At 35.8% G+C, this 15,725-nt stretch overlaps 1 protein-coding gene across 1 annotated transcript; it reads right to left on the bottom strand.

Annotated features, from left to right (window-relative positions):
- Window positions 1-2,534: 2,534 nt before the first annotated feature.
- Window positions 2,535-10,860, bottom strand: LOC149792964 (uncharacterized; the record flags this gene model as incomplete). Its single annotated transcript, XM_089968926.1, has 4 exons — window positions 2,535-2,824; window positions 3,982-4,290; window positions 5,642-5,848; window positions 10,665-10,860. Coding segments are annotated over 4 exons (735 nt in total), but the record flags the coding sequence as incomplete, so codon positions are not given.
- Between the last annotated feature and the right edge of the window lie 4,865 nt (window positions 10,861-15,725).

The raw sequence follows: 15,725 nt of genomic DNA, 5'->3' as shown, positions 1-15,725 counted from the left end.
AAGCTAGAAACGTGGATCCAATTATTAAAAACATAAGAAGTGAAGGATTTAGGTTAAGATGACCAGGTAAAACTTTGATCTAAGGATAGAAAGTTGATATCATAATTTTAAATTAATTCATTGAATAATTTTCATTAAAACGTCTTAGAAAAGAGTTAACAATAGATGAGGACAAAATGCACTTTCTATAAGATTGAGAACGAAAGTATTGAACATCTATTCTACAATTTCAATATTTTTTCAAAGCAAGGTACCGTTTTCCTAAACCTTTTGTACCTTGTCCAAATATTGTTAATTTATCCCAAAAATATTTTTATTAATTGAACAATTGGACGTTTCGTGTAATCTCTTGCTTATTTTGCCTAAATGTTATATTAATACTTGCAGATTCAGCATGCAAAATCCTTCCATTTTTGCTCTTAGGCAAATAGTTGAAGTGCATAAGAACGTTGAAAATTACACTGCTAAGTTAAATGCGAAGTTAAACAAAAAAGAGGACCAATGTCTTCAGAAATGGGACTAAATCATGAACATGCAACTTGTGTAAACATGAACCAATACTGTAATATTGCGAAGTCTATGTCACCTATACATAGTGTTATGTTATATTTGATTTAATTTATGTTTGATTTAATTTAATTGATTTTTTTTTAATGTAAATTTTGTTTACTGGATTGGACACTTTCCCGAAATTCAGTTCAGTTTTTCGTAAAAACAAATAAATGAAACTTTGTATATAATGCTGACCGAGTCCCTGACTTTGATTCATGAATTGAAGTAAACAACTTTTTTTAATTTTATTTTTATTCTTTCTTAGAGTAGATTCATTAAGTGTAATCGAGGCCGTGCTTGAAGTACGTGACAAATAACATGTAGCAATTATTCAAAAACTCTGGTTTTACCGGAAGATTGACCCGCATCCGGGCATCTGTTTTGCGCAGTAGCCAGATTCACTATTAATGTATTAAGAAATAATTTTATTATTACCTTAACACTTGAGAAGTCAAAATGATTTTGTTGTGACCAGTTTGAGTTGATTTTTTTAATAAAAAATCTTCAAATTATATGGATTCTAAGAGATTATTCTTCCCTGGAAATACGTGTACTCTAAATTAACTCTTGGACAAAGACAGTTATAGAAATTTGCAAAAAATTCGAACATTGGAGTATTATTTTCTGTAATTCAACGAAGAACTGTTGACACATCATTACGACACTGACCATAGCATACGTCATCACCTTCCATTGTGGATTTCATCGGGATTTGAACTCAACGAACTCAATTTCATTAGGACTTTTTATTTCTAGGACTTCTACTTTTTAATTCTTAGATTATTGTTGGATTATTTTTGTATTTGATTCTGAAAACCGTTAAGTTCTTTATCTCGCTTTTAACTTATTTTTCTAGGAAAATGAACAATTTGTTAAATTTCACAAAGCTTGTTGTCTTCACTTTTTCTTGCTACTGTTAACAAAGCATAAACTCGTAACAACTGTATACTTGTGTTTGCCTATCTAATTTGCGTGTCAAAAGAGGTTGTGTGCTATATATGCACGTGTGCATGTTTGTATGTCTTTTCTGTTTGTGTGCATTATATGTATTGTCCCTAGATTATTTGATAACCAGTAATGTTTAAATTTAAGGTGACCTTGGGATGTTTTTCCCCAACCCAGCTGTTAACCTATTACGGGAATAATAATAATAATAGATTTGCAAGTCTATTTCGACAAAATCTATTCACAGTCAACGTCAAGTCTATTTTTTTCTTCAGAAATTGTGACGTTAAATAGTATGCATACCCTTTGATCTATGTATAGCAGACCAAATCGTCATTGATGCCTATGCTGCAGCTAGTATTCTGGATTAAGGCATTTTAATAATTAGTTCAATGTTGAAAAAAGTTATTGACAACAAATGCCCTAATCTGACCATCTTCCAAAGCTGTGTTTCTTTGACCTTAAACGTATTTCCATGTTGTGTCACAACATTTCTACAGCTCAAAACATATGTTAAATATATGTTCTTTCCTTATGAACGTTTCCAAACAAAAAACACTTTCAGTGAGACTGGTCTTTAATTGTGTTTCTCTGGCGTCTGAATGTACGGTGTAGGTCTGTTCGAAGTTTGTTGGATTCAAGGTACCAAAGGGGTCTGCCATTTATCATTCGTTCTTTGATTTCACGAAACAGTTAGTGGGACGATACATTAAAGTGTCGTCATAGTCCATCTCAGTTTACATACTATTATTACAGTCCTTTCCAGACTGAGCTACTGCTTCTATTAGCTGCTCGCCATGATGGCTGGAAGTCGCCATGATGACTGGAATTCGCCAGTTTCTCAAACCTGATTCCAATGCTTGTTAGTGTACTGAGAAATAAATTAAGTATTTTGTTTCAAAACTTGAAAGTGGACATCATTTATTCCTGCTAAAGTATCATGAACACTTTCAAAATGAAGAACAAAAATGAAACAAAGAATCGCATTGTTCTGAGAATGAAACGTTTATTGCATATTTGAAATTTGACATTGCATGGAACCATTGTAATCAGTTTTTAATTAAACCCAAAGCAAAGCGACAAAGTTTTTATATGCAAAATTATCCTCAAAGAACATCTACACGAACCATGTAAATTATGCATTATGAAACAAATCTAGCACTTTTATCAGTGGCATTAGACTATAATAGTAATAAACATAATTCTCATAGCAATTTCAACGGTTTTACAATTAACATTGTCACACATTGACATGTTCTATTCTTCAGTCATCGTCTCGGTCTTCCTCAAAACCCATTCTCCAATCAAGATCTCCACTTCGATTGAACTGAAATATATATATATATATATATATATATATATATATATATATATATATATATATATATATATATATATATATATATATATATATATATATAATGTGTTTATGTAATGAAACTCGTGACAACAAATGATATATTTACTTATTAAATATACCGGAAAGTATTTCATTTTAGGTTCAGTATTTCCTGAATCTGCTCTAGTTGCTTTAGTATTAATATTATCATTCCATGATGATTTCAAACTAATTAGATTTAAACACTGGTTTTTTTCTTCAGAAATCCACTTAATTGTACCCAGCACCAGTATTTTATTCCATTCTACTCTTTTTAAAAAAATAATTATTAACTGACAATAAGTTATGTACTACCTCCAAAGCATGCGCTACGTTTTTGAGGGGAGATTACGATAAAGTCGGATGGGACGAGTATTTTTGAGGTCCCAAAATGGAGGATGATAATTAAAGTTCTTGTAGTTAGTCTCCTTGAATATAATTCGGGTCTAAGCTTCACACATTTTGTTCTTAAGTTATCTTGTGCTGACACCTTGCGACACAAATCATGAGGTGTCCGAGACATACGTAATGTGTGCTGTACAGACCTAGGGATATTGCTTATTTAAAGGATCTTTTACAAGTCTGGAAGATTAGGTTCCACACCTCCTTTGCCCTTTGTGTTTTGAAGTTACAACGTCTTTAAACAATTTGTAAATGATTAAACACCTTTAGTCGGCGACATGTGTAATGGCTACCCCGCCCCCCCAAAAAAAACCCACAAAAAAACGATGTAGTCGCCATTGAAATAGGGATAGTCCACAACATCTTTAATACTATTTTGACAATGAAACGATTTTTAGTGGTGACGTTAAGCTGTTTTTATTGTGTGCAGTATTATGGATAGATGACAAAATGATTGTGAGAACACGTTTGGCCGATGTCTAGTTAATCGGTCAGAATATGTATCGGTCATAACCTTTGACTGACAAATGCAGGTATTCAAGGATGCCATATGTCCAAGAAAAATAGTAAAAAATTACAGCGTGAAATATAAACGTTTTTTGCGATATACATACTGACGGTACAGTATTTATTTACTTCCAGTTAGATCACGGAAATAAGCATTTTTTATGCGTTATTTCGAGTCTGAACATATGGACACTTACTGGTTGGTGAGCCACACTTGCAGTAATCGTCCGGACAGTTGGTTTTAGAGGTCATGCAGGTGGACTCACACCACTTATCCATGTCAGGATTTCCTGCCCATATACCGACGGCACGACACTCTTTCCCACCCGCTGAACCATCTGAAGTTTGTCTGCTAGTTGTAGTCGATTTAGGTATGGGTTGTGGCATGTTGGTTTTTGGGACGTTAGAGCAGTCAGACAAAATGGCAATGTCAGCGCAGTTGACAAAATTTTCTTGTGGGCCAAGACCCAAGCCACATTCACCGCCATCACATCCCCAGTTGTTGCCTGAAATTTATGAAAAAGGGTTGACCTTTTTTTTAAAATGTCATTATTATCCCACAAGTTTTGATAATAAATGCAGAAAGTGATAATAAAGAATATGAGTGTCATTTCTCATTAGTTTGTAAGATATAGTATGTAAGACACTGTTACTGTAACGAAAATTTGTTTGTACAGATATGCTGGAAACGAAGTTCTATCGTCTTTTGTTTACGCTATTCAACGGAAAAGAGAAATAACATTTGGAAGACAACAAATATGCTTATTTGATTCCTGGAATTTGAAATACAAATAAATGGCATACATATGCAGGTATTTAAGGATGCCATATATTATTTTTCTGTCTTAAATTTTCCAAATTTGTTTTCTTAACTGTCTTTTTTTTAAAAATTTAGTTCAACTTTTTCGTAGTCAATATAAAATGGGAATCCCTTTCTAAATTCGACAATGATTTGAATACATTTGTGCCAAGCCATTGCTGCCAGATGGAATCACTCAATTCCTTGTACAGAACAAAACGCAATTTCATACGAACAGTGACAATAGATATTTAAAGTAGCATTCTGTATATATGACGAGTGTGACGCGTGTGATTGAGACTCGCATCCTATACAATTGCGTCATCAAAGCGCAATATGTCGCAGTCAAGAAATGGAATGATAGGGCAGCTTCGCATTTGCAAGGTTATGTATTCACTCATTCCATATATTTGTCTGCAAATGTCATAAATATCGAAACGAGTTGCTTTGGAATGATTAGCTATTTTTAAAACCATTTGAACACTGCCATTTTCACAGGGTTAAATTGAGTACTCAAGCTAGCGGAGTACGAGATTAAATCGAGTACTCTAGGGAGTGGAGACTAGAGAGTAAATCGAGTATTCGAGCTAGTGGAGACTAGAAAGTCGAGTAACCTATCTATTGGAGACTAGAGAGTAAGTCGAGTATTCTTGCTCGCGGGGACTAGTGAGTTAGTCAAGTAATCTAGCTAGAGGACACTAGAGTGCAAATCGAGTAAAATGATTGCTGTTTGGTTGGTTGATATTTAACGTCACAGAAGCATGTCGATTGCTGTTCAATTCCTGGGCAACTGTAGTCTAGTGCCTTGACCAGGAAGAGGCAACGACAACTAAATCGGCAGGTCTGGGTAAAATTGGAATCGTCAGTAGAAACTGCTGTTTATAGGGCCACTATCACTACCACTAATGCCGCTACTTATGCTACTGCTATCACTACTACTGTTACTACTGATACTGAAGGCACTACTGTTAGTTTTGCTGCAGTTAGCGCTATTATTATTGCTGCAACTGTAACCGATGTGAATATTGTTAAGACTACATCTGATGATGCTGTCCTACCTGTGATGTAAGTCCACTGCAAAATGCACTGTGTACATTTGAGTCTCTGTGGTAGCTTTAGCCGTACGTTGTGAATACTGACTGCGTTGTTCGTGATATCGTACTTGTACCCGCCACTGACAAGTTGAAGAGGATATTGATCGAAACAGTTTTGAGAAGCATTCGTCTTGGTGTTGTTATGGGGACACATTTTGAAAATGAAGTATCCTACAATAAACAAATAATCTTCTCGTCAATCTATATACGTATGCCTTCATCCATACACCTTCCATCTATCCATTTATCCATCCATCGGCTAAAATCGATTGAGAGAGAGAGAGAGAGAGAGTAATTTCATATGGAAACGAAAGTGACAAACAATTTACTATTGAGTACTAGTCTACATTATTTATAGCATAGCTTTTGCGATATGCACTGCGTCTTCTGCATAACAACTCTCGAAATATGACAATTACAATTGTAAAATTAAACGATACTTTTCCAGTGTTTTGACAAGTGATTTTGCTTTTGGATTTTTTAAACAAATCTAAACTTCTATGCAATTCTCTTTTAAATGTACACCTTTACTTATGTAACATATCAAGTTCATTCCAGACTAATACGGGAGCTGATTTGTGACCATTTTAATTTTTTGAGCTGGTACGCCATTTTCAGCACATGATAGGCTATACATAGAGGAAGAGCCCTGGCAAATCCATGGGAAGAATCCCCGACCCTCTGGATGCTACTGGACACTTTCTCTATACGCACTTTGACCGAGACAGGGACCCAAGTCTTTGGTGACAGGTGAGACATAGATAATCTGAAGAGGCGAGCGCCTTTTACCACTCGGCCATCCATTTCAATATAATCAGACTCAAAATATGGAACGCATAATGTAGTTTTAGTCCCAACGGCTGTTTTCCACAATTTATTCTTTTAGTAAGGGTCGCCTGATAAAGGGCAAATTGAGAGTTCTAACATGTTTCAGATTTCGTGGGTCATTCCCGGTAGCTGCAAGACTTTATTGAACTTCGGGAAAAAAAATACTGGACGGGTCATGCTCGTGTTCATAGGTGTGTATTAGTCAGTTTGGCACGAATACTCTTTCGGTCGCGTTGACTAACGACATTTCGAGAGGATGATCTGAAGGTTTAGCGACACATTTTAAAACATTATTGGCTATTTCATACAGAGGAAATGCGAACTGAGCGACTTTTTCCAAGGGTACACCGAAGCAGCAAACCCGAAGTAGCCTGGGCTGGTTTCACACCTAAGACCCCTGGACTGCGATTCCGACCACTCTGAAACCGCTACCCCTCAAATCAAGAAAACATTAAAATTTTATGATAACCCACATCATGGACAAATTATTGGCCGCTTTATATTACGGATCAGCTCCTGCTCATGACACTTACCTTGAAGCTGACAATTCATCCCTGTGGAAAACATTTCCATGTCTAGGCTAAATTTCCGTTTTTTGAATGCCTTATTGAAGGATGTTCATATCCAACATCCCTTCCATTTCTTGCGGGAAATGCCTACTTTTAACATTAATTTTGTTTGAGTTCTTGTATAATAATTGCATATACCCCTTCGTTGGCATATATAAACTTCGTCCTCTTTATTTCATTAAGTGAATATATAGCACGTAGCTGTCCTTTTCAATATTCGTGAGATAGCAGTTGTTGTTGTTGCTTTTGTAGGGTTTAACGCCATTTTTCAACACACGATTGGCTATATATGGCGGCCAGTATTAATGGTGGAGGAAGAACCCGGGAAAACCCCGGAAAGAAACACCGATTCACGAGAAGCTACTGGCAAGCTTTCTCACATACCCACATTGACTGGAGATAACAGTTACCGAACCGATAATCAATAGCATGCGGATAGTCTTGTCCGAAATGACTGGTTGCAAGGCAAAATAACCAGCATAGAGATACCAAAAAAAAAAAGTATGGTGTCTGGTGTCAGATATCTTCCATGGGTCACATGCGACTAAATATCGACATTTAGCTATAATGTAGCGTCAGTCTCAACATTGGTGTCAGTCTTAATCACAAGATCATGTCGACCATGTAACAGGGATGAACTTATCAAAATATCACACACACACACACACACACACACACACAAACGCATGCATGCGCGCGCCCTTTTCTGAGGAAAAAAAAAACATTTTACCAGAATTTAGTACAAATCTCAGAAATTTGATCGTTTGCGAATCCGAATACATTGACTTCTCCGAAAAGATGATAAATTTTACCTCACGGGTGTATTTAGCACATTATTCAGGGCCCAGGAGAAGAAAAAAACCACCACAAATACTTGGACGAGTGATCTGTACGAGTTACTATGTCTTTCTTTTATTGTACTCAATAAGTACACTTTTCCACTACACTGCTTTCGTTTTTAGTAAAGACTACATACACCTGATGAGAGTTTGACCATGGGTCAGAAACGGGAAAGTATGTTCCAATACACTGCTCATTAGATAAACAAATAAGAAGTAACAAAGTGTGTAACTCGAGAAATTGCAGTTGCACATATGACCCTTATTAGTGGTATTCGCGTATACTCTGAAACCTGTCACTATTCCAGGTATCCTAAGTATCCTTTTCAATGATTTATCACACATCTTTATGACTTAGATATGGGAGATGCTAAGAGACTGGGAAATGTAAAAAAAATTTACGATCTTAGTCTGGTCAAACATACTTTCCCTTGTCGCAGATCACCGGGCTGTATTAATACACTGCAACGCCAGCATATATTTATATCGGCATCTAGTCACGTGTCAGTAACAAATTTTTTTAGAGCGTCTCAATATCAAGCAAATGTACTAAATCATCCATATTGGTCCAACCTCCATTTTAGAAAAGAAAAAAAAAATAATAAAAAAAAAACAAACTCACGGGACCCATGAAAAGAAAGATTGTTATTGCTGACTGGCCAAATGAATTGGAACATTTCCCCAAATAGATTTAGACCAATCGTCTTGTTTCGACAGTATCTGCTTAACAAATATGTTGCCACAGCATGCAGTGTGTAACAGTTGGTTGGAATAATATGCTGAGATAATTAAAAAACAAAATCATTTTCATCTCTAAGTTGGCAGAACTTTTTCTATGAAAACTAATTACATGCCGATATAAATATCCTCTGGAATCTCCCCTTTGGCATGACAAGGCTGCTTTAGTCTTGTCACTAAATAGAAGCAACATTAAACATCGAGGGCAAAGTGTGAAACTGTAGCATAATGTTTTTTTTTTTTTTTTTTTTTGTTTTGTTTTGTTTTTTGTTTAAATTACACTTTATAGTATGCGGCTTACATCAGGTACATTTGTAAATAAAAACGAAACTCTAGACTGACAGCTGGTTGAAAGATTAGGCACAATTTATTTTTAACTAACGCACGCCAATTCTGACGCAAGGTTATTTGTTCCCAGTGTACAGCACTGCATGAACTCGGCTCTGTGACAGATACGTAGGAACGTTTTACTCGGCAGAGCTAATTTTTCCCGGTCAGGACGAGTGGACTACATATAATTACCGTGTAAGTAGCTATTATCAGTGTAGATTACAGATTGATGAACAGACTGCTTTAATTTGGTAATAGTTTATTTTTTTATTTTTATTTTTGCAAATAATTTCGCGAATATCCATGGCGCCATTTATAATCCCATGGCGCAGGCTTGAAACATGTTGAGTTTAGATGGCAATTAAACTTAGGAATTGTGTGTGTGTGTGTGTGTGTGTGTGTGTGTGATCTGCATTTTTAACGTAGCTTTAACAATTTTTCAGTCTTTTGCAGCGTGGCAGTTTATAGTGACGTCTTACACTAGGGCATCACACCACAGACATGTAGAACGACGTCCTACTCAGTCACATTATTCTGACACCAGTCCGACCAGTCCTAACACTAACCTCTTAATGCTGAGCGTTAAGTTCCATTTTTAGTTAAGTTCCATTTTTATAAGTCTTTGGTATGATTCGGCCGGGTTCTAACCCGCGAGCTGGCGTATCCAAGACAGACGCTCCAACCACCTCGGCCACAGTAGCGGTGGAATTGTTAATGACTTTTGCTACTTGAATGCAGTAACCGGCATCATTAATAATCACAGTTGTGACTAATTCTGACTTTATGAATGATATTTTAGGGATAAAATTCTGCATTTGATATAAAGTTTTAAACCATGTGCAAACTTCCAAGTTTCGCTATCGGAAATGAGCATGTTATATTGTTCAACAACCTGTTTTTAATTTGTCGACAATTTTTGGAAAGGAGACAAGAAATTCATGAAAGTAGCGACTTTGATAAAGAAGGAATTGTTTAACACGTGTTGCAATAGGTATTCACCGACGCGTGCCACAGCAGAAGTAGGCCTGCTTGTCACCGCTCGTGGATTTTTCATTAACCGAGAGTGACGATTTTCCATGAAAGTATCTTATTTTCCTCTTTGTTTACTTTGGGAACTAAGATATTGTGGCAGTTGCAAGGTCAAATACATGAATTAGCCATCCTCTTGGTCACAGTAAAAACTAGTTAAATAAATTTTTATATTGAGCAAAGTGCCCATCAATTTTGCTTGCAGTTAATAGAGAACTAAGACTACTGGTAAATTTGTTCACAGTGGATTCACAACTTGTAAGGCAGTATATATAAATATTAAAATCATCCTTCTCAATGTTCTCAACTACACCAGTAAGGCATAATTACCTTGGCCAGAAGCCATGTCACGTACAGTCTGGTATATGCTGTACTAGCATAACGGTAAGGAGAGAGAGAGAGAGACACACAGAGAGAGAGATGAGTATAGCCAAAGATAGGTGAATACTGGAGTCTGATTAGAGTGTTATATTATGATGTGATAAAATTTTCATTCATAAATAAAATAAAACATAACCTAGGACGCCGCGATGACGCTGGTAGGTTTATTACGTATAGTTTGTTCTAACAGTTGGTAAAATGATTAAAGGAGACGACGATCATTCGGAGGAGGTTTAGGAGAATAAGAAAAGTATGAAAGACGGAATTACAAACCTTTGTGCCATGCGGTGATTGTGATTGTAGCAGTGATGGTTTTGGTACCTTCGGAGTAGCAACGGCCAATAATATCCGTAGCGAAAGGACCGCCGGGTTCGTGCAGACGTGGTCCCTGCCAGGGGTCTCCACAGATGCCACATTTGCCTCCATGAGTTTTCTGATTCTGGTAGATGAAAAAGAAACGTTTATCACAAGGTTATCGTTGCTTGTCTCCACCAACAAAAAGACGATTTGCAGAAATATTCAAATTATTTTTATGTTTAAAATCTGGACACTTTACGTTGTGATAAAACGTATTTCGCAAATTACGCGTCATTAGATTACGTCCGACTACGTATTCGAATAACTCGATATATAATTTTAAAAACCAAGCCTAATATTATTGTAAATGTCAATAACAAAGTCAGAGTCAGTGGCGTCATTAGGGTTGGTGTAACCCAGTGCGGTAACTCATGGTGTCACCCCCATGGACCTCCTTCCTGCACAAAAAGTCAAAACTTTTATAGACAGTCATGTGCGGTAACTCATGGTGTCATCCCCATGGACCCCCTTCCAGCACAAAAATTGAAAATTTTTATAGACAGTCATTTTGGTGTCACCCTATCTGATGGTGTCACCCGGTGCGGTCCGCACCCCCGCTAGTGACGCCATTGGTCAGAGTGCCTTCTTTTGTGGTCAGTGTGACACATGAACATTAAAATTGATGTAATGGCTAGGATAGCTATAGCTTGGCAACTTGTAATAATTAATCTGGTCTGTTTGGGGCATAAATTGAGTTTTAAATAGCGGCTCGCTTGTTTAACAGTTCAAACCAAAGGGGATGGTAATGGTAACCCGAGGTCATAGTGGTAAAGTGACAAGAGCAGAGACAACCAGAGAAGACTTATAGTAAGTTGTGGTTCATTTGAAACAGGTGTCATAAAATAATATTTTCCAGAAAAGTTATTAATAAAGGCGGACTATAGGGGAATCATTCTGACTTGACTTGGAGTGATAAATGTTTTTGACCGGTGACATAGTAATCCTGATGATTGGCTAAGCTAAAAGAGGGTGTGTGTTCCCAGACGGAATTCAGGTTTTTTTAAAAAATAGTCTCCCTCCTAGAATGAATCAGTCAAGTTTTTCCGTCAAGGGTGGATGTCAGAGGGACTCCGAGAAAATTAATAATTTCTCTCGTTAAACTTTAGAGACCCGTATTCAGAGAGATTCTCTGATAATAAGCAAGTGAGAGTTAGAATAAGGCGCATATTTAGTCGCAGCTGCATGGAATGCAGATTCATCAATTTAAGTTTATATTTATTGTTAAATTTAGTCATTTTAAATTCATACTTCAATTTTCCTTGCGTTCAGAAACAAGTGCATGTTTTAGGATTCATGTTGTAAGAATGTCATAATATTTCATTATTTGAATGAGTTCAGGTTTAGAGGTTTGGTATTTAATATGAATCATGTATTATAAGGTTTCATGTATTTGTTTCTGACGTAAATTGGGTGAATATGTGCACTGTCTTAAATAATTTCTATCATTTATGCTGAGGACTGATGCCAATGAATTTCAAATTAGCAAAATAACAGGACAAGGAGTGAAGTCCATTAATTCTTGTGTAATTAAGTTGTGAATTCTCTTTAACCGAGAATCGAGTTAACGTGTGCATAGTTCAGCTGGTAAAGTTATAGCCACAGTGAGGTGTGATGGTTTATCTAAAGAGGTCTAATTATGTCGTGGTACTCATTTAAGAATGTGGTAGCCGATAACCAAACATCGATTTATGATAAGGGGTTGTTTATGTATTAAGTGTAAATTCGATAGACGATATCTGACGACAAAGAGTGGGAACATTTGCTAATCCCAGGAGAAGAATAATTCTAACATATGTTTTGTTTTGAGAGAGAGAGAGACAGACAGACAAACAGACAGACAGAGGGATAGAGAGAGAGAGAGAGAGAGAGAGAGAGAGAGAGAGAGAGAAACGTCGACCGATCATCAGCGGTGATCTGAGAAGGACCGGAAGACCAGGAGATGCTACCATGCCGGCAATCTGAGTTCGATCTGTCACTTGATCATATAGCATTTGTTCTATAAATAACCACAGCTAAATGAATTTCGCACATTTTTATAACAATTTCTAAGAGAAAGCGAATCATTCGTGTGTAATTTTTGTTTATGCAATTAATTATTTTATTATATTACATACGGGGGCTGGTGTTATCCTATCCTATGTCTCTGCTCAGTTATCTGCTATTCCACCCTTTACTTTCATATTTTGTTTTGTTAGTTACTTGATCCGGGCAATAACACAGTAGTCAATCATCTCCTGTTTAACGATAACGAGAAACCTTAAAGAGTGGGGGGAGGGGAGATCTCACACGATCCAACATACCATTGCACACCCCAAAAATAACATTTAATGATATAAAATGACGATTATATTTTCCCTATTATTAACAAGTATTTCGATGTTATATTGAAGCAGAAAACTCACTACTTATTTTGGATGGTTTAAGTCCGGTAGCAAAAATTGTATCATTTGGTAGGATGTTGAAGATTTATAAAAATGTTTATTTAATCTTTCAAAAAATGCTTTCGCAGTAAAATTTTTTAATAATGTTTCTTTAATGGCTGTGTGAAAGTAACAAAGGTATTAAAATGAAAACTACAAATCGTTCGATTGTTTGCGTGTATTTATCTGTGTTTTTTTGTTGTTGTAATGATAGAAATAAGTATGTTTTCTTATTGATATTGCAGTTTGACGAGACCACACATTAACAAGGTTGTGTTTTCCCCAATGTAATTCTTTTACTGAAAGGAACATTGTCTTTATTGCAAGAAAGTAAAAACAAATATGAACACGTCAGGTCTATATTTTTGCTCTATGACTAAATACCAACAATGCGATTAATAAATTAATGGCTTCAAGTTCGAAAAGTAAAGCAGCAGGCTTTAATATAAACTATTCCAAAGAGAATTTCTATCGACATCAAAAGATTCAACTTTACAATTATTTTTAAAAAAAATTTGAATCTTGTCGAACAACGATGCAGTATGGACATATATTTATTAATAACTTACTCAACTTTCGTTAGAATCCTTCTACTACTACTATTACTACTACTACTACTCTACTACTATTACTACTGTTACTATGTGCAAGTATAATGTTGAGTGGTGCTGCTGGCAAATATATTTTTCAGTTTCAAATATATTTTTTGTCTCCACAACTGATTATGATTTTCACAATTAGATATTGAAACCTCACATAAATTTATTATGAATACTGTAACCTCACATAAGCTACAAATGTGTTATGAATATTGCAACAAATGCTTGTACAATACAAATCAGTCCGGTAAAAAAATCTTTTAAGTTGAAGAAAGGCTGTGTGTTCTTGTCTATGCAGCTTATCGATTTTCCTTATTTCTAACAATCCAAGTCCGATGATATTTCTCTTTGCATTTTTGCTACACCATCGCGACTTTATAAAATCAAACAAAAAATGTGACCTCGAAAAAACCTGAGTATTTATATACAGACTGGTTATTTTATTATTAATATTTTTTTGCCAAATTCAAATAGTAATACCATTATTTTATTGCCAAAATCGAATAGTAAGGCCATTATTTTATTGCCAAAATCAAATAGCAATACTGGTATTTTATTGCCAAAATAAATAGTAATGCCATAATTTTAGAACCTTTTACTCATCATGTCACATTAATTTTTATATGTTAATTATCAGAAATACTGGTTAATTATTTATCTACACAGTATTTGTTAATTATCTACACGATATTTGTTAATTATCTACAACTAACATACTTTAATATATTTGGAGCATGCGTATTTGGTTTTAGCGCCTCGTTTTAGGGAATTTTTAGATTTTTCTGATTACTTGTTTGATTATGGGAACTCGGTAGTGTGGAAATATTCCTTAGCCCGAAATAATTAGCAAATTACTAGGAGAAAACGTTACGTAGTAAAGTGTTAATGAGTTTCCATGATGCCATGGTTTACTTTTGGTGAATTCAGGTCCCAGCCGCATGTGTGTCCCTGTCGTTCAGTAATCCATATTAAAATCTAGTTGTGTAAATTGGTTGCGTGACTCAAGGTGCAGTATTTATTATCGGACACTGGTAAATTACACAATGTAATAAACGAGAAGGGACTGTTCCGTCATCGGCAGGTACTATTTATGTCGCCATGGTGGCAAATGTGATGCAATTTTACAAGCGAAATGTAGCTCAAAACCATGTTTTGATTGGCCTAAGGTGGCGTAGTAAAAATAGTTCCCTGTGTTAGGGGAAGTTGTATAGTTTTACAGCGTGAAATGCTGACGGTACGGAAAGTTGATGAAGAGAAACCATGCAGATGTGCGGTTGATAGACAATTGGAAAAGTTGTGAGATCTGTGGTCTTGCATTGATTAAAGTAAAATTTATGTATAGAATGGACACGTCGGGCTTTTTAATTTACAACAGAAGTTGTATGGAAGACTTTGGACATGTGGGAAACCTTATGACTTCTAGCGGAATTGCGCCAGGGTTTAACACCGCTCGGTCAACCAAAATCCCTGGTTTGTAACAATACACTTAATTATATATTTTAAGATCTAATTAAACACTATCCTGGATGCAGAAAGAAAACATTTAGTTGAATAGATTAGCAACAGTACATGTTGGAACTTAACTGAATTGTCGCGAAAACAAGGAAACAAGACAGAACAAGGGAGAAACAAGTTTCCTTTCAAGAACAAAACAAAACAAAACAAACTAAAACTCAGAAGAAAAATTACAAATACGATAATTATTACTACGTCATACAAATAAAATGACCAGAACGTGAAATTTAAACACCAGGATATTTGGTAATGTGGAAGTCGTGCATTTGCAGCAAAACCTGTACAATGCAACTTAAAATATGCAATAAACGAGTGTATAAATGAAAAATCTTACATTAAATCCTCCACAATATTGAGAACTGTAGTCGTAGTTTTTCGCTACCGAAAATCCAGCCATACCCATGTAGTTTCTTGCCGGAGGTTCGATCAGGGCCCCGTGCCCC

This window comes from Sinohyriopsis cumingii, chromosome 8 (assembly GCF_028554795.1).
Source record: "Sinohyriopsis cumingii isolate HCF-2022 chromosome 8, ASM2855479v2, whole genome shotgun sequence".
Lineage (NCBI taxonomy): Eukaryota > Metazoa > Mollusca > Bivalvia > Unionida > Unionidae > Sinohyriopsis > Sinohyriopsis cumingii.
The sequence above is the reverse complement of the archived record's forward strand: the minus strand, read 5'-3'. Positions and strand labels throughout refer to the sequence as shown.